The sequence below is a fragment of the Anopheles bellator genome, chromosome X (assembly GCF_943735745.2).
Source record: "Anopheles bellator chromosome X, idAnoBellAS_SP24_06.2, whole genome shotgun sequence".
In the NCBI taxonomy this organism is placed as follows: Eukaryota; Metazoa; Arthropoda; class Insecta; order Diptera; family Culicidae; genus Anopheles; species Anopheles bellator.
The window spans coordinates 1,089,858-1,106,974 of record NC_071287.1 but is presented as its reverse complement, the minus strand read 5'-3'; the positions used below and the strand labels follow the sequence as shown (position 1 = coordinate 1,106,974).

The following is a 17,117-nucleotide window of genomic DNA, read 5'->3' as shown; positions in this document are numbered from 1 at the left end:
TGTCGTATTTCAAATTTTTATTCAGTTTCTGTCTTCATTTCAATGCATGTGATGATTCTTCACGTTCTACGTGCGTTCATTACTCATCGTCCTGTTTCAAGTGTGCATTTGCTTTTACAACATAGCTTTAGTGCTATGTTAAGATGGCTTCTCTGGTTTGAAGGAACAAGGTTCGTTTCGTTCCTCGATCGTTTCCTCTTTCGTGCCCATCATCATTGCACCATTCATCACAAGTTCCTCGCGCCGCTCGACGCCTAAGTTTAGCAGACAAACGAGCGCGGCAGCCTGCTCGGCATAACGTTTGTTTTTCTCCCAAAATGTACTGCTATATCGCTTGTCACCGAAATTGAGGAAGGCTTTGAAAAGTTTGTCTTTTTGTATCACATCGTATTGCGCTAACTGTAGCTCATTTCGACGAGCGTACGTGAACAGTTTCGTCTTCGGTAGCTCGGAATCTGAAGGTGAAACAAATACTCAGAAAGTGTAAAAGGCTCGCTGTGACGTGGTCTCGGTTTAACATTTACCTTTCGTAAAATTTGCGCGTATGAAGCATATATTCTCTTCAATCACTGGTTCACCATTACCAACTACGTTGAGACACAGTCGCTTGCATTCGATTTCGTCGACTTCTATATTTTCATTTCCAGAAAGATATCGGGGCCGACAAGTACGCCGTCCCTTGATACCGGCGTCATGGTAAGTGAGCTGAGTTTTGCGGCAATAGTCACCCAGATCCCAAATGTCACTATGAATATACAAATTATTTATTAGTATTATAATAGAGCCGTTTTAAGAAAGGTAAAAGTTATTTCATACGAAGCGAATATTGTTCGGATCGTTACTCACCAAATCTGTTGCATTGTTTGGCTGTCAAGTAACCGTCGACCGATTGGTGATTCCTGCAGACTGCGCAGCATCATCTGAACACAATATTTTGTATTAGAAGGCGAATTGTCATAGCGTACAGACAACATTAGGTATCGCCGAATCACGTCTTCAAGCTGGAGCGGGCCGTCCGGTCGGAATACTGAAACGTTCCACTCGGCCGATCTTGCTACCATTACGCTGCTAGTGCCACATGTTTTGGCAAACTTCAGTATATCGTTACGCCGCATAATAGACTGCGAACCACCGTTCGCTATCACTGGTATCTCCAAAGCATCAGCTACTCGCGCAATTGCGGCTGAAAGAGGGATTGGTCTTCCGATTAGTCTTCCTTGTTCGAAGTTTGTGCCATTCGTGCTTTCGTAACACGACAGCCCTCACCTTCATTTACTGGATCCCGTGGTCGTTCCGTCTTTGTTCGGCCATGTACCGCTATTGCACTAATCCCGGTGGATTCCAGTTCCCGCGCTAGGTGCAACGTTTCATCAATGTTTGGCAGCAAGCGAATTTTGCACGTAACAGGTATGGAGACCGACCGCACCAGCCCCTCGAGGATAGCCTTTGCTCTGGGCAAATCGTACAGAAGCGCAACGCCCATACCACCCTTAATAGAGAAATCTTTTGGGCATCCCATATTCACATCAATAGCGGTCACATCTTGCTGCAGCTGTTTGAAAAATATTAGAACAGTGTTTAAGCACTGCATGCTTGCTCTGCAACCAGATGCCTGCTGAATTACACTATAGACTCTCCTGTTCCTAATCCACCAAATTTTGTCCATGCCATAAAGAATCCCTTGCCCTTACCATTCGTCCTACAGCAGTGGCACGCTCGACTGATGCAGTGCCAATTTGAAGAATAACTTTTCCCTTTTCTTCCGGGCTGGTGCGAAAGACAACCGTCCCGTCGGTGGTGTCGATATAATCGATCGTGCCCAGTACGTCTGAAACCGAAAAAGGCAAGAAACGCGTTAGGTGAGGGGACATTGTTTTGCTAATGCAATGCAAATGGAACATGCTCAGGCACTTCTTGGTCTTGCCTTATCATGCCCCTAGCGTACCGTTAATTCGACGTTCCGCTCTCAACAATTTCCAGTCGATGATTTCCTCAGTATATACCAAATCAGCACCATACTCGAGGGCTAGTAATCGCATTGGTAGCGTGCCAACACGTACCATCGGCGCGAGGATGAATTTATTGCGATAGTCGAGTTCTTGTTTCATTTTGCTTTGTTTTTGGCCTGGGTTTCCTTAACTGATGACAAACGCTAAACACTTTTACACTTAAAGAATAAAACAAAGGAAATAGAAATTATTGCACGTGCACGTTTGAATTAAAATTGCTGAATATAAAACCCGGCCGTCTAATTTGTGGCGGTAGCCAGTTTCCCTTTAAGGAATTGGAAGAATAGCTTCTGTCATCACCAACTGCGTGTTTGTGGTACGCGCTGTCATTTGTCAGGCATGCACTTTGTTCCCATGCAAGAACATTGATTGACATGTTGATAGCGGAAGGATGGGTCGAGCAAGCATAAGCAGCATCGCGAAGCAGCCAAGATGTGGGAATAATAGTAAATGAAATTAGTTTACATGAGCTAAATGTATCATATAGAAAAAGTTTTCTACAATAGAAGTCCTAATAGTGGTCTGAAAAGCAAGAAATTTGTCTGCAATCTCACCGTTGCATGCGATCCCGAACGGACCAAAGTACGGCCATACAATATCGGCCCCACTTAGTTGCTTATGTGGCGAAGCCCGTGCCGAACGATGTAAGAGACAAAATTGGGTTCCTTAGAGAGCTGGCCGTAGGAGGCAGAGCCAAAACAATTGGCTACCTAGTGAGGGGTTTCTTTCTTGCCAGGGGTGAGAAGTAGTTGGATAGTGAATATCTTCACCACAAACCGTTTTCAGTGCGGCTATTCGTCAAAAAATTCAAACAGAAGAGAAGAAGTTGCTTCTGTGCTCAATTACTCATGTACTACATGTGAGTGGTGAGGTGATGCTGTGAGTATTATAATGAAGGCTGTCGGTTTGTTCATACGAATAAAATCGTTCTCAATGGATGCTTGTGATCAAGGTTTGAATTTTGTCGTTTACTACAGTGTTCAGTAAAGCATTCTAAGAAAATCGTTCTTCCAACAAATTGAGGAGGAGCAAATGGTGGTGAAGCAAATTTAGGTGGTTTCGTGAAACGTTTCAAAGCAAAACAATGCTTCATTTAGGTTTATGAGTTGAGTGTGATGGTTTGTTGGTTTGGTAGGTTAGGTAGATGGTTTGTTTTGTTCGGAAAGTAAGGTAAACAATATAACTTAAAATACAACAACAATGGATACACTTTGGAAACAGCGTGTAAGTTTATTACCATAGTTACTCTAAACCCGCATTTCGTGCTGACAATCATCCGTTCTCGATTAAATGTTTACAGTTCAATCCATCCATCGCGCGGCTGAAGCCCTGTCCTGAGAAGTTTCGGCCGAACAGTGAACGACGCCCGGCAAAACACAAAAACACCCGGCATGGGGTAGCCACCTGCTATCTATGCGTAAGCTACACATGAGATCCGTCGTCCGTAAGCCGATCTCCCAATGCCCCAATGCAGAAGCCGACAGAACGAACCTTTAATCAGTGCCAGACCAGAGCATAACTCCAGAAATTCAAGATGATAAAGATACCGCTCGGTTCGCTGGCGAAGTACTATGAATGAACGAAAAGAAAGCGAAAACGCCAATCGCACATGATTTCAGCCCCCTGTTGGGGCAAACTGTGAGATTAGATTTAATTGCACTAACGTGGCCGCAGCGTCTGCTAGCGGGGATCGTGCCGTCAATCGAGCAGTTTGCTCAGCGTCCGTTTCGTGTACTCGTATACGACGAACAGTACGGCGGTGGCAGGAATGGTTCGAACAATGGTTGGCACTAGACCGTTATAGAACGCCAGCAGACCCTCGTTCCGGAAGATGGTGATAGCAACGCTAGTCATGCTCGATCGCATGCTGTACACCTGGATACGGCTTTTGATCACGTCGGCCGGGAAGATAATGGTCCAGAGGGCGATCCCGCCTACCGCACCTGCTACCATCGTGCGAAGCGGCCCGATATCCTCCTTCGACTGTCCCGGTTTCGCCAGCAACTCGCGCGTTCCCTCATAGCCACCGAAGAAGAAGAAATAGCCGGGCATTTCACGTGCAAATGTCGACGTGAGGCCCCGGAACATCCCTGGAATACCCTCGGAACGCAGGATCTGACGAACGAGCGCGTACGAGGATATGGTGGGCCGGCCTGCAGTGCCTGTCCTGGACGAGTGCTGCTGTGATTGCGTTTCGCGCAACGCTTGCAGCTTACACTTGATCAGCTCGGTCGGGCAGAGCGTGAAGGAGGAGAAGAAGGCCGCCAGAAAGCCAGCGGTTGCGTTCTCCACCATGTTCAGTTCGATGATGGTTTGTTTGTCTGTAGCGTACCCCACCACCTTCTGACACGCACCGTATGCCGCAAATAATACTGAATTTTCGGCCACATTCGCCACGACGGCCGGTATGCAGCCAGCGTACAAACCACGCACCACTCCGTCACGCCGGAACGTTTGCACCGTGCAGTCGATCATCCCCCGGTACAATCCGGGAAAGGTCTGCATTTTCACCTTCACCGTGTCCATCGGTTGGCTGACGTATACCAGTGCCACTCCACCTATCGTAAAACGTATCCATGTTACCACAGGCTTAACAGTGGCCCCTTCCCTTTTTGCGGTCCATTGCGCAAGCTGAACCTACACTCACCTAAACATCCGGCAACGAAGTCGATCAGGCCGGTTTTCAAGCTGCTTGCATCTCCCGTCCCGTGCATCGTGCTCTAATTGGACGGGCTGGGCCGGATCGGAAACGGATTGATCGTAGAAGACGCGTCGCGGACGAACCACGGGACGATACAGCACGATCGCTTTACTCTTGACGCCGGTTTCGCGCCAGTCAAGCTGCTTAACCGCTGTTGCTAACTTGACGACGCACGGTACACGAGTTTTCGGTGAGTGGTCGCCGCAGCAGACCATTGATTCTCCCTGTGCCGAGCTTAGTTTGAAGTGTACGCAGCGCACTATACGATTGATAAGCGGACAAGTTGCGGTGGCGCCTTATCACTTGTCGTCAGGCGTCAACACTGTCTCCAACTTCCCATATAGTGCTGCTCACAGATCAGTATATTGACCAACTGAGAACTGTAATCAGGTTTGCGATAGGCAGGCGATCGGCCATCGTAGATGTATCTGTGACCTGAGCTGAGTGTGTCGCGGCCGGTTGTAAAAGGTAGCACGCGACCCGGCGAGCCCCAGACAACGGACTCACACTGCGCTCGTAGTTACGTCACGCGCGCGCGCTCGTGTCGTCATCGGAACCGATCGTGAAGGCAGAGAGCTAGAGGGTAAAGTCCAGCAGCAGTACCTATCCAGTTGTTAACGAGTAGCGAAGCGTCAGCACTAAGTATTTAGACCTACTTCATGCAGGAAAGGTGCGATGGTGTGAGTAGGCAACTGACTTCACTAAGGACCCCTTTAACCCCAAACAGGTGGCTTGATGCTCAACCCGTGTAGCTCGTGCACGTCCGCAGGATGTCGAGGATCCGTTCCGCGTAAGCCGTTTCCGTTTCTATTTCACTCTCGCCGTTATCGACCGTAACTGCAATTTCAGTGGTTTTCTTCATGGCTTTATTCGTTTCTGTTTATAATACACTTGATTTTTTTTTCGTTATTTATAGGTCAGCTTAATGTACTTGTGTTTCTTACTTATTTCTTTTGCACTGTTTTTCTGTGCCACTTTGTTGCCCCGGCCGCGCACGGTCTCTAGTCGCGCGTAACGCGCAAATTGGGGTTTCTTAAAGCTGATGACGCCGTGCAGCTGATGATTTGGTTTTCCTTCCGATTGGTTTACAAATGACCTACGTGTCTTGTTTTCATACTTCTTCTGACTATTCACACCCCTACCGGTACACAGTTTCAATGAGCTTCTGCATCGTCCCATTTCTCCGTCTCTGCTGCCACGTGTTTTGTTGCGTCCATCGGCTAATTGCTGGGTCATTTGCTGTTGTTATCTGTGTTGCTGTGTTAAGTGTTTTTATATATTTCAAATGTTTCGTTAGTGCACTATACAGCACTATATCGGTCTTCGTATAGGCTGCGTGATCAAGATTCCAGATATTCACTAGTAGGCTGGAAGTAGAAACATGCTTACGCGCACATACACACCGTCACACTAATATTTAATTTACTTTTATTAATGACTGGGGGTGATTCGATGGTTTCCTTTATGGGGGGGCAAAATGAGACAATGAAACAGTAAAGCCACTCAGGGAGAAAGTAAAATGAGTGCAATACGTTTAGCATTTTATGCTACACCTTATGTGGCGGCCGCCGCAGAGGACGCTTCGACTGCTTCGATGCATCAGGAAACTTCTGCTTCTTCTTCATCTTCTTTGGCCGTGCCTGTCGTGATAAGTGATTCTTCTTCTTGTCTAGAGCATCAACAGAGACGCCAATCCTTGCCACGCCAGTCTCGGAAATGGAGCCCAGGACCACCCAGGACAAGCGTTACCGACTACTCTATCAAAAGGGGGGCGGGAGGTCACATAAGGAAACTGTGCCGCACAAACAGCAACATAGTCATACGCCCCCTCCACCACTTAGTACACTGTTTGCCGTTTGTCGATAATATGCTGTGGAGGATAATATATACGGTTCCCTCTGTTTGGGTCTCTGATTTTTTTTGGCACATTACACGCTTGATACTTTTCACGAAGCCGAGAATATCGAGAGTGTTGATTAAATCGATTGCGATGTGAACTGGCCTTTCTTCCCTCTTTTTGTGCGGTTGTGTGCGTGCGTAGACCGCTTTCCCCTGCTGGGGGAGAAAGCCGATTAGACTAAACCTAGTAATACTAAAATAACATCGGCGACTCGCCACCATTTGTTTTTCACAATTTAGTTTTTTTTACAGAACCCATGTGCGTCCCTGGCCCGCAATGCAGTAGGTGGACCGTGGCAGGCCGCGTATCAGCTGCACCGGCGCTCAGGAGTGTCTATAAAGTAGAATCAATCGTATGGCAATGCTTCCTAATACCGGGTAGTAAATGGTGATGGCGAAATGTAGTATTTTCATGTGTTTTGTTTTTCCTTTCTCTCCGTTGGTGGGACAGTTAGTTTTTCCTTTCTCTCTCTCTCTCTCTCTCTCGCTCTCTTCGTGCCGAATGAGCTCCATAAGTTGTGGGCTGAGCGGATGAATGTGACAGCTTTGCAGGCAACCCACTCGTCTACTACATTGATAACTTAGTCTAGTGAAATATCGCACGAATCGTTCCCAAGTAGTTTGGATGATAAAGCATGGCCCACTTCGAATCGGAATCGGTCTAGGTATGTCTTCTAGTAGCGCTTCGGGTGGTCAAATGGTTCGTAGTGTTTTGATAGTTATCTCTATTTTTAGTGCCGAAAGTTTCATCTTGGTACTGGGACCGAAAGATTCAGCATAGACCGGCCGACCTGAACTGGAAAACTGATTTCCGACCACTTTCGTGGACCGTGGAATTTTAGCTCACCGAAATCGTTCCCGACTCTAAGTGGACCATGCTTTAGGCCGTCGCGGCGGGCTCGACGCACCTCTTCGCACCACACTTACCACGGAGCCGGTCCGGTCCGGTCACTGACACGTGTGTCCGCCCAGCTAGTAGTAGGTGGGAAACGGGTGGTAGGCAGCCGCGGTGGCCGCATGCTGGTTGATCGGCGGCGACGCGAGGTTCTGCTTCATCGGATGGTGATGGTAGTTGGAGCCCCCCACCTGGTGGTGGTGGTGATGGTGATGGTGGTGGTGGTACGCCCCGAATCCTCGCGACGGCGACACCACGTGGCGCGGCGGCGGTGGCGCCGGTGGAGGGGGAACCGGTGGCGGAGGCTGGCCGCCGGCCGCGTCCGACAGGAGCCGCTGGTTCTGCTCGGCGAAGATGAGGTGCGTGGCCGGGTCGCCCACCAGGAGCCGGTGGTTGGAGGCGGCGGCCAGCTGCTCGCTCGTCAGCAGCCGATGATGCTCGGCGGCGGCGGCTGCGGCGGCGGCCGCCGCGGCGCTGGCGCTGCCCGTCGGAGCCGGCTGGAGCTGGGAGGAGATGAAGGACGTGTGGCGCACGGAGTGGTGCGCCGCCGCCCCGTTGTTGATGGCGGCGTGGTGCGAGGCGCTCGTGTTGGCGCTCAGGTCCAGCGACACCATGCGGATCATGTCCGAGTGCGAGTGGGCCGCCGCGTAGGAGACGGCCGGGGATGACGGCGACACCAGGTAGCTCGAGCTGCGGCTCAGGTCCACCGACACCGCCTGGTCCGCGTCCCCGTCCTGGCCCTGGACGTGCTCCTGCACCAGGTGCTGGAGCTGCGATTGCTGCAGCTGAAACGACTCCTGTTGCTGCTGCTGCGTCGACTGCTGTTGCTGTTGGGATTGCTGTTGCTGGTGGTGATGCTGCTGGACCTGCTGCTGCTGATGATGGTGTTGCTGTTGCTGTTGCTGCTGCTGCTGCTGCTGCTGCTGCTGCTCCACGTGGTGTTGCTGCTGCGACTGCTGCTGGTCACGCTCGCTCAGTATGTCGTAGATGTGATGGTGGTAACGGTTAAAGTTGAGGTTCGCGCCGGGCTGGCCCGGCCCCAGCTGGAAGTTGGCGTGATGGTAGGCGGCCGGCAGCGCCGTCCGGGAGGACATGTCCAGCCCCTGGAAGTCGGACGCGTCGGCGATCGGGTTCGCCCGGAAGTCGGCCAGCTCGCCGACGCTCGGCTCGGAGCCGTACTTGAGGCGCATCTCCGCGTTCGCCATGCTGGCCGCGGCCCGCCCCGTGTCCTGGCCGACGTACTTCTGGTGCTGCTGCTGCAGGAAGTCGGCCGCCCCGCTCGCACCGCCACCCGTGGACGCGGACAGCTTCAGCTTCTGGTCCTGCGTCTGGACCGCGCTCACCGACAGGTTCTCCGCGATCACGATGCTGTTATCCTCGTCACTCGACAGGTGCTGGTGGTGCTGGTGGTGGTGATGGTGGTGTTGCTGCTGCTGCTGCACGTGGTGGCCCTTCAGGTTGGACTCGAAGCTGTCCAGCGCACCGAGCGATCCGATCGACTTGGACGGGTCAGGACGCTGGCTGCCACGCGCCGCCACGTAGTCGGCCGGCCCGAAGTCGTACCTCGGCAGCGATGGCGTTGACGCGGGCGAGATCAGGTCATGATCGGCGTAGATCTGGCGCGAGACCGAACGCACCGGCGAGTCCGTCGCCATCTGCTGGCCACGTCCACCTGTCCCCGCCGCCGACCCGGTCCCCGCCGAGTACGGTGCGTAGTCGACGGTCTGCGTTTCCGGCGACAGCGCGACGTTGCGCACCGCGTCCGACGGCAGCTTGCCACCGGTCTGGGTGTCCGCGTAGCCCATCATCTCGCCTTCCTCGCCGTAGATGGCCGAGAGCTTCTCGCGGGACTTTGGCCGGACGGTGGCGGCGCCCGACGACGGGGACTGCTGCTGTTGCTGCTGCTGCTGAGCGACTGCGTACTGCGCCATCGAGTTGAGCTGCAGCGAGAACTGGTGCGACTTCAGCAGCTTCAGGCTGTCGACCGAGTCCACGTCCATACTGGCGGCCGCCTGGCTAAATGCGCCGCCGGTCGCTGTTGCACCGCCTGCGCCGCCACCGTCGCCATCGGCTCCTGCGCCAGTGTCATCGCCTGTGTCGATGTGATTCAGGTGAAGCCCACCGCCCGGACCGCTGCTGTTGCTGTGGTTGTTGGTGCTACCACCGCTGGTACCACCTCCCACGCCGCCCCCACCACCACCACCACCGTTGTTTGTACTGATCTCCGAGTCCGTGATGATGCTGCTGACCGAGTTGAGGGCCGCCTCCACCAGCATGCTGGCGGAGGTTGGGATCGTGTTGAGCGTGTTGCGGCCCGCCACGACCGCGTTGCTGTTGTTGTAGAACGAACCGAGCAGCGTCTGGTGGTTGAAGTGACCCTGGAACGCGTGCCCTTGGAACGAGGGCAGGTCGGGCAGGCTGAGCCCGGTGAAGGTGGACGTGTACTGTTGCTGCTGCTGCTGCTGTTGATGGTGTTGCTGTTGATGGTGTTGCTGCTGCTGCTGCTGCTGCTGCTGCTGCTGCTGGTGTTGCTGCTGCTGCTGCTGCTGCTGTTGTTGCTGCTGGTGATGGTTGTTGGAGTCGACTACGTCGAGAATGGTGGAGTTGTCGTCGTCCTCCTCGTCGTCGTCGGCCACGTGCGATGGGGTGGCGCTGCCCACGTTCCCGTTCATGATGAGCTTGGTGAGGAAGTCGCGCCCGGTCGCGACGGCGCTCAGCATGCCGCCGTCGCCCTGCTGACTATCGCCGCCGCCCACCGCCGCCAGCTGGTCCGCGTCGCTGATCCACTTCTTGCTGCCCTTGCTGATCACCAGCCCGGCGTTGCTGGCCCCGTTCACGTACTCCTTGTACTTGAGCGTGTTCGCCAGTGACGTCATGTCGACGAAACTATCGTCGACGTCCTCGCCCGCACTGACCGCCCCCTTCAGGTCCTCGTCCATCAGCTTGTACTGGTGTAAGGCAGCGGCTGCCGCCACGGTCGCCGGAGTGCCCTCCAGCTGCGTTGATATGTTGAGCCGGTGGGCCTGCAGCTGGCTGACGTGCTGCAGGCCGCCCACCGGAGACGACTTCTGCTGCTCTTCGGTGACGTGCGCGAGACTGTGCGCCAGGTGGTCCGCTTCCTCCAGGCTGCTCCCGCCAACCGAACCACCACCAGGGGCACCGCCACTGCTGATGGCGGCTACCTTCGCGATGTCCTTCAGGTTGTTGTTCAGGATGGACGATATCTTGGTCGAGAGCAGCGACAGGTTGTTCTCCGTGCGGCACAGATCGTTGAACGACTCGAGGATGTTTTTCGTCTTGAGCAAGCTGCTCGAGAAGGGCGACGGTAGCCGTGGCGGTTGGTGCTGCTCCTGCTCCGAGTCACCGTGCATGAGCTGATCATCGTCCACCGGGGACTGCTGCCGGTTGGAGTGTGTTTCGCGCTGCCCATGATGCTGGTGGTCACCTTCGTGCTGGTCGGTTGAAGGAAGCATTGAAAGGTGCTGCTGCTGCTGCTGCTGCTGCTGGCGCAACAACTTCTGGTGGTGATGTAGCTCATGGTCCTGCTGGTGCTGTTGCTGTTGCTGCTGCTGCTGCTGGTGTACCAATGGCTGGTGAAGACCTGCCAGCCGCTGTGGGGATGGCGAGGCCGGATAATTCACTTCGTGGTTCGCACCCGACGGTGTCAGATGGTGGCCACTGGTAAGTCCCGGCTGCTGCACGGGCTGCTCCAGCGAGTCAGGATGGAGCAGCCCGTGGGAACTGTCCTGCGGACCCTGCTGGTTCGGGGGAACCGGCCCCGGACCTGCCCCGCTGTGCTGTTGGAGTGTGTCCTCCTCGAAGTGGTGCAGATGGCGGGACCGCTTCCTCCGTTCGACCTTCTCGCTCCCGTATGCTCCCTCCTCCGACGCGGACGACTTACGCCGCTGACGGCGCTGTACTCCCTCTGCAAAAAGTACGACACAGGTCCACATCAAGGTAGGCTCCCCAACCCGGGTCCCTCCCCCCGCTGCAACGCTACTCACCGACTAGCCCATCGTTCAGCCCGCCGGAGTAGGCGTCGAACGTGTACGCAACGCTACGCTCGATCTTCGGCATCTGCTCCTGCGTGTAGCCGTGGACCTTTTTGTAGTGAAACTGCAGACACTGCTTGGTGGTGAAGGCGGCCGTGCACTCGTTCTCAGCGCACCTAGAAGAGTGGAATCCAAAAAGGACACCTCGTTAGTGATCGGTGATCGGGACGTCGCCGATGTAGTCGATATCCTCACTTGAACGGTCGCACGCCCGAGTGGGTCAGCATGTGGATCTTGAGGTTCGAGCGATTCTGGAACAGCTTCTGGCAGCGCGGGCAGCTGACGACGGCCGAGTTGCGGCTGTGGACCTCCTTCGAGTGCCGCTGCAGGGCGGCCCGCGAGCCGAGCAGCTTCGAGCACAGCTTGCATTGGAAGTCGCGCAGCACGTCGGCCATGTCGCTGTGCATGCGCTTGATGTGCACCTTCAGCTTCTGCGGCTGGCAGAACTTCCGACCGCAGAAGTCGCACAGCGGCCGGGTGCGCTGCGGGTTGGCGCTGCACCCGTAGGTACGGTGCATCTCCAGGTAGTTGAGGCGTAGGAAAAACTGAAACGAACCAGAGCGAGCTGGGTTAGCTGCCATGTACACAGTGTACCGTCCCCATTCTCTACCAGCATCGCTTCTTATCGCTCTTGTCGCTGGATTTAAAGCCCCGTGGATACCTGGACTCCATACACCTGGTGGTCCATATCTAGTGTTTGGATTCCAAAGTCGGTTCCAACCACTTGATGGATCAAGACTAGAGTACTCGTGTGACTTGAGCAGACGAATGCCACGAATACTTTTTGGGGATTCACATCTGAAACTCAACTCTAGACCTATCCACCTAACCCATTTCACGATCTAGTCTCAACTCCAGTCTTATAGATTTCACGATCTAGTCTCAAGTCTAGACATATAGATTTCACGATCTAGTCTCAAGTCTAGACATATAGATTTCACGATCTAGTCTCAAGTCTAGACCTATAGATTTCACGATCTAGTTTAGACCTATAGATTTCACGATCTAGTTTCAAGTCTAGATCCACCACATCTCTAGAACTCTGCACCTAGTTCGTGGATACGTGGTGGATGCGACTTTTTGGGATTCACATCTGGAGCTCAACGCTAGAGATATAGATTTCACGATCCAGTCTCATGTCTAGGACTCAAGTGGACGGATGGACTCACCTTCTGACAAAACTGACACTGGTAGGCACCTTTGCCGTCGTGCAGCTTCTCGGCGTGCTTCATGATGTTCTCCTTGCCCAGGACGGCCACACCGCACACCTTGCAGTGGTACTTCCGGATGGTCAAACTGAACCCGGGATCGTGGAACACGGAGCAGTGCGTCCGGTAGTACAGCGGGTGGTCGAACTTCAGGTTACAGCCGCCACAGTCTGCAGTGGAATAGAGGCAAGGGAAGGGAATAGAGCACCAGGCTCTTAGGCGCGCCCGGCTTCCCCTGTGCGATACTTACTCGTTTTCTCCATCTTCTTCTTGCCCCAGGCGGAGTTGCTGTCATCGCTCCAGTAGAGCAGCTCGGCACCCGGCTCCAGGTCGGCGCAGGTCACGAAGTAGATGTGGCCCTCGTGCACCTGCAGCACACAGTTCTTCTGGTCGCGGCTCTTCGCCGGCCGAATGTAGCGGAGCCAGTTCGAGAGGTTCTTGTTCTCCGTGCTCACGTACGTCGACTTGCAGCCGTCGAACGTTTCGAAGATGTGGCGCATGGTGGCGTCGTCCTGGATCTCCGTCTCCGGCACCAGCTGGCCGGTGAGGGGCCCGATCCGGGTGTAGCGGGCGATCGGTTTGGTCGCGTAGATGCTCAGCCCGTGCCCGAACCCGTCGGCGCGCCGCTTCCCGCTGCCCGCCGCTGCGGCCGGAAGCTGTGGCGATGGAGGCGTCTGGCCGCCCGGTGCCACTAGCCCCAGGCTCGAATCCTTCGTAACGTCCGCTTGCAGCGGGGTGTCCAGGGGTGCGCCTGTGTTGGTGGCCGCGGCCGTCGTCGTACTACTGATGTTGCCGCTGGTCGTCGCGCCGGCGGCGCTCGCCGGCGGGCCGCAGAGCCGCAGCTCGAACTCGGGCGGTACGGAGATCTCGGAGAACGACGGTATCAGGTCCAACCGATCGCCTCCCCGGCCGCCCCCCTCCTCGGCGTCCTCCTCGTCGTCGTCATCCTCGCCACCGCCGCCGCCGCCGCCCCCATCGTCCTCGTCGTCCTCGTCGTCCTCGTCGTCGTAGTTCCCGTCGTCCGCCTCGTCGTCCGTCTCGTCCGCGTGGCTGATGTGGGGCTTCAGGAACAGCTTGTGCTTCTTGATCAGCTCCTCGTTCTGCTCCAGCCACTGGCTAAGCTCGATTTTGTTGCCGATGGTCAGCAGCGGCGTGCTGAGCGGGCACGGCTCCGCCGCCCCGTGCTTGATGTTGCAGCCGGGGCATACCTTGTGCTTGCCCACCACGCACCCCTTTCGGGCCTTGCGGCCCTGGGCCGGTGCCCCGGGCGGACCGGCATGGCGGCCCGGTGCCTTCGGCGTCGCCCGTGCCCCACCATCACCGTCCACGAGCCCGGGAAGCCCACGGTACTCCTGCTCCTCGTACTCGATGTGCAGGTCCACCGATTCCGCGGCCCCCAACCGTCCACGCTTACCCTTGCCCTTGCGGCTTCCTCCGTTGCACACCGCTTCCGCGCCCCCACCGACACCTCCGTTGTTGTAGTGTGGGGTCGGGCGCACCTTGGACAGCTCTTGGACGCAGACCGCCAGCTGGTTCAGCACCACGTCCGTCGGTTTGCTGTCCACGAGCGGGTTGATCGCCGCCGCCGCACCCACCGAGACATCGAAGTCAGTCGGCTCACCGAACAGGGTCGAGGTCGTCGGGAGTTGCTCCTCGCTTCCGGTGGCCCGGCGCTCCAGCTTCTGCTTCTCCTCCAGCTCGGTCTTGATCTTCTCGGCAATCCGGTAGTCCAGGACCTCCGTCTCGGTGTGCAGCGAGTCCTCCGACACCGAGCCCATCGTGCTGCTGATCGAGTCCTGCTGCACTTCGTTGCTCTGCTGCTGCTGCTGCGATGGTTGGGGCTGTTGAGCTGGTTGCGGTTGATGGTGCGCTTTGCGTAGCGACGCCTTCTTGGCGAGATCAACATCCGCGAGGTACGCCGAGTGCTGCTGCTGCTGTTGTTGTGGTGGTGGTTGTGGTTGTGGTTGATTGTTGCCCTGAAACTGGACCGTGTTTGCGTCCAGCCCGTGCCCCGGCGGCTGCCCTTCCTCCTCGTCCTCCTCCTCCTCCTCGTCGTCCTCCACCTCCTCCTCGTCTATCTCCTCTCCTTCATCCAACTCGTCCTCGTCCTCTTCTACGTCCTCCTCTACGTCGTCCTCGTCTTCCTCGGCTGGTTCTAGTTCGTCGGCCTCGTCGCCCTCCATTGGCGTCGTTTCCGGCGTCAGCTCGTGCTCGCTGAAGCCCACGGGCGGCAGCGCGGTCCGGTAGGGGTTGGCGGTTACCACCTTTCTGCCTCGCCGGTCACCCTCGATGTCCTCGATGTTATTTATAATATTTACATTTTTATTGAATTGTACTCTTTTGGCTTTCTTTCCCGCAGTCTGCTTGGAGCTGCTCAGACTGACAGCTGCTGTCGGTGAGAGCTGCTGCTGCTGCTGTTCCTGCAGGAGTTGTCTCGTACGTCCACTTGGTTTCGTCTCCAAGCCGCCAGCCGCAGCAGTGCTGCCGGGACGGGACTTTGAAACCGTCGCCGCCGCCGCCGCCGTCTCTGTATGAAAGCTGTGAATAGGAGCGAAGTGAGCGAAACGGTGAGTGCCGGTAGAGGCTTTATTCATAGAGATTATTGCTTAAATAACGAAAAAAAAGGTCTAACGTCCAAGTCGTACAGATATCCAAGTGTGGGTGTACTGGCACTTCAACCACTTGACCGACACCAGGATCTTCAAGGAGTCGCCTTAGGGATCTTGGCAACAGAGAAACATAAGGGGAAACAAAAGAAGGAAACGGCAACTAACTTAAGGCAACTCTCTGTCCAAAACAAGAGGTAGCAAAGTTTCTAGCAATGCTACAACCGGTTGGTCAAAAGTCAGGAAGTTCCCCCAAATACCAAGCATTACTAGTCTGGGGATGATGGCACCAGTTCACACCTCGTTCCAGGTATTGAACACTTGAATGTCAGGTCGGTGTCTAGGATCTGGGGTTAGGTTTCTAGTGAGCCGATAGCCGAGATTACCCGTACCCGTTTGCCAGTGCGAGACCATCCTTCTTCCAGCCGGTGCCCTCCGCCAGCTTCAGCAGGAACGACACGAACTCGACGTCGTTCTTGAAGAGCAGCGCGTTCCGGAGCGTGTCCCACTTCTCCGCGTTCTTGGTGCCGATGTAGATGTTCTTGCTGAACTGTTGATGGCGATACTTTTTGGTGCGTGCCTCGGCGGCACTAGTTGATGGTGGTGGTGCTGCTCCTGCTGCTCCTGGTTGCGGTGCCGCCGGTGACGACCCCGCACCCTCGTTGCCGACCCCGCACTCCAGCATGCTTGCCACATTGCCGGCCAGCGGCAGCGGCGGCGGCGGCGGCGGCAACGTCGGGGCCGGCAGATCATCGCCGACGGGACGCTCGTCCGACACCTCCTTGGTGTCACCGCCGCACGACGACGAGAAGAACGACGATGACGACGACGAGTTGGAGGCGCCCCCGCCTACGAGGTGATGCTGGTGGCCAACCACAGCAGCAGCGTCCGCTTCAGCCCTTGCGCTACTGACCGCCGCCGCCGCCGCCGCCGCCGCAGCTCCGTTAGCGAACCTACCGCTGCTGCCGTGCCTGCCGCGGCTGCTGGTGTTGCTGCTGCTGCTACTGCTGCTGCTGCTGTTGCTGCTGCTGCTGCTGCTGCTGCTGCTACTGCTACTGCTGCTGCTGCTGCTGCTGCTGTTGCTACGGTTGCCGATGGTATTGGACGGAACCGCGGAGGACACGGCGCACGGCGCAGCGCTGCTGTTGCTCTTGTTGATCAGGCTCGCAATAGGTAGATCGATGCTGCCGTCCAGAGCTTTTTGCATTTTCGTCCACTTTTACCGTAGATTACTGTGCGCTGCTCAGAAAAAGGGACGGCTCGAATGCGAACATTACACCACGGGGATGCTGGATTTTTTTCCTTCCTTTTTTCTTATGTAACGTGGAGCTGGGGAGCTCGTCAAAACAGTTCCAGGGCTGCTGCTGCTGCTGCTGGCTCTCTGCTCCGGCCTATCCGTTTCGCATCCTCGCAATCGCAGCAGCAGCGCTGAGTGTGATGCTGAACTACTTTGAGTCCCCGTTCGTCCTTTTTTTGCACACAATCGCACGCACGCACGCACAAAGCTTCACGAAGCAACACACCACCCTTGGGAGACGTGACGGACAGGCAGACGGAGGGGGCCGCCCTCACCAGCGCCGCCCCGGGCTATGCGCGGATGACGGAACTACGGCACCAATGGCAGCGAGTCCTGGCAGCAGAAGGTACATCCTGGCACTCCCTGGCGAAGGGCGGACTCGACCCCGAGCAGCATGACTGCTGCACTACCACCCCCCCCTTGTGCACACAGTTGTCACAGCTTCCCACT

General features: G+C 55.6%; 3 protein-coding genes across 3 annotated transcripts; all 3 read right to left on the bottom strand.

Moving 5' to 3' along the window:
* Window positions 1–7: 7 nt before the first annotated feature.
* LOC131213609 (tRNA-dihydrouridine(20) synthase [NAD(P)+]-like) lies at window positions 8–2,263 on the bottom strand. The gene is made up of 6 exons (XM_058207682.1): window positions 1,946–2,263; window positions 1,692–1,828; window positions 1,267–1,552; window positions 847–1,183; window positions 525–745; window positions 8–455 (listed from the first exon to the last, which is right to left on the bottom strand). The coding sequence occupies exons 1-6, from the start codon at window positions 2,106–2,108 to the stop codon at window positions 139–141; spliced, it is 1,461 nt and encodes a 486-aa protein (XP_058063665.1). The 5' UTR covers window positions 2,109–2,263; the 3' UTR covers window positions 8–138.
* A 1,004-nt stretch (window positions 2,264–3,267) lies between these two features.
* Window positions 3,268–4,929, bottom strand: LOC131213561 (mitochondrial ornithine transporter 1). The gene is made up of 2 exons (XM_058207626.1): window positions 4,657–4,929; window positions 3,268–4,567 (listed from the first exon to the last, which is right to left on the bottom strand). The coding sequence occupies exons 1-2, from the start codon at window positions 4,721–4,723 to the stop codon at window positions 3,708–3,710; spliced, it is 927 nt and encodes a 308-aa protein (XP_058063609.1). The 5' UTR covers window positions 4,724–4,929; the 3' UTR covers window positions 3,268–3,707.
* A 2,652-nt stretch (window positions 4,930–7,581) lies between these two features.
* Window positions 7,582–16,577, bottom strand: LOC131213216 (uncharacterized). The gene is made up of 13 exons (XM_058207213.1): window positions 16,501–16,577; window positions 16,364–16,440; window positions 16,028–16,261; window positions 15,757–15,985; window positions 14,753–15,302; window positions 13,015–14,698; window positions 12,726–12,934; window positions 11,752–12,101; window positions 11,509–11,672; window positions 10,074–11,429; window positions 9,711–9,992; window positions 8,947–9,596; window positions 7,582–8,907 (listed from the first exon to the last, which is right to left on the bottom strand). The coding sequence occupies exons 1-13, from the start codon at window positions 16,575–16,577 to the stop codon at window positions 7,582–7,584; spliced, it is 7,188 nt and encodes a 2,395-aa protein (XP_058063196.1).
* Window positions 16,578–17,117: the final 540 nt, after the last annotated feature.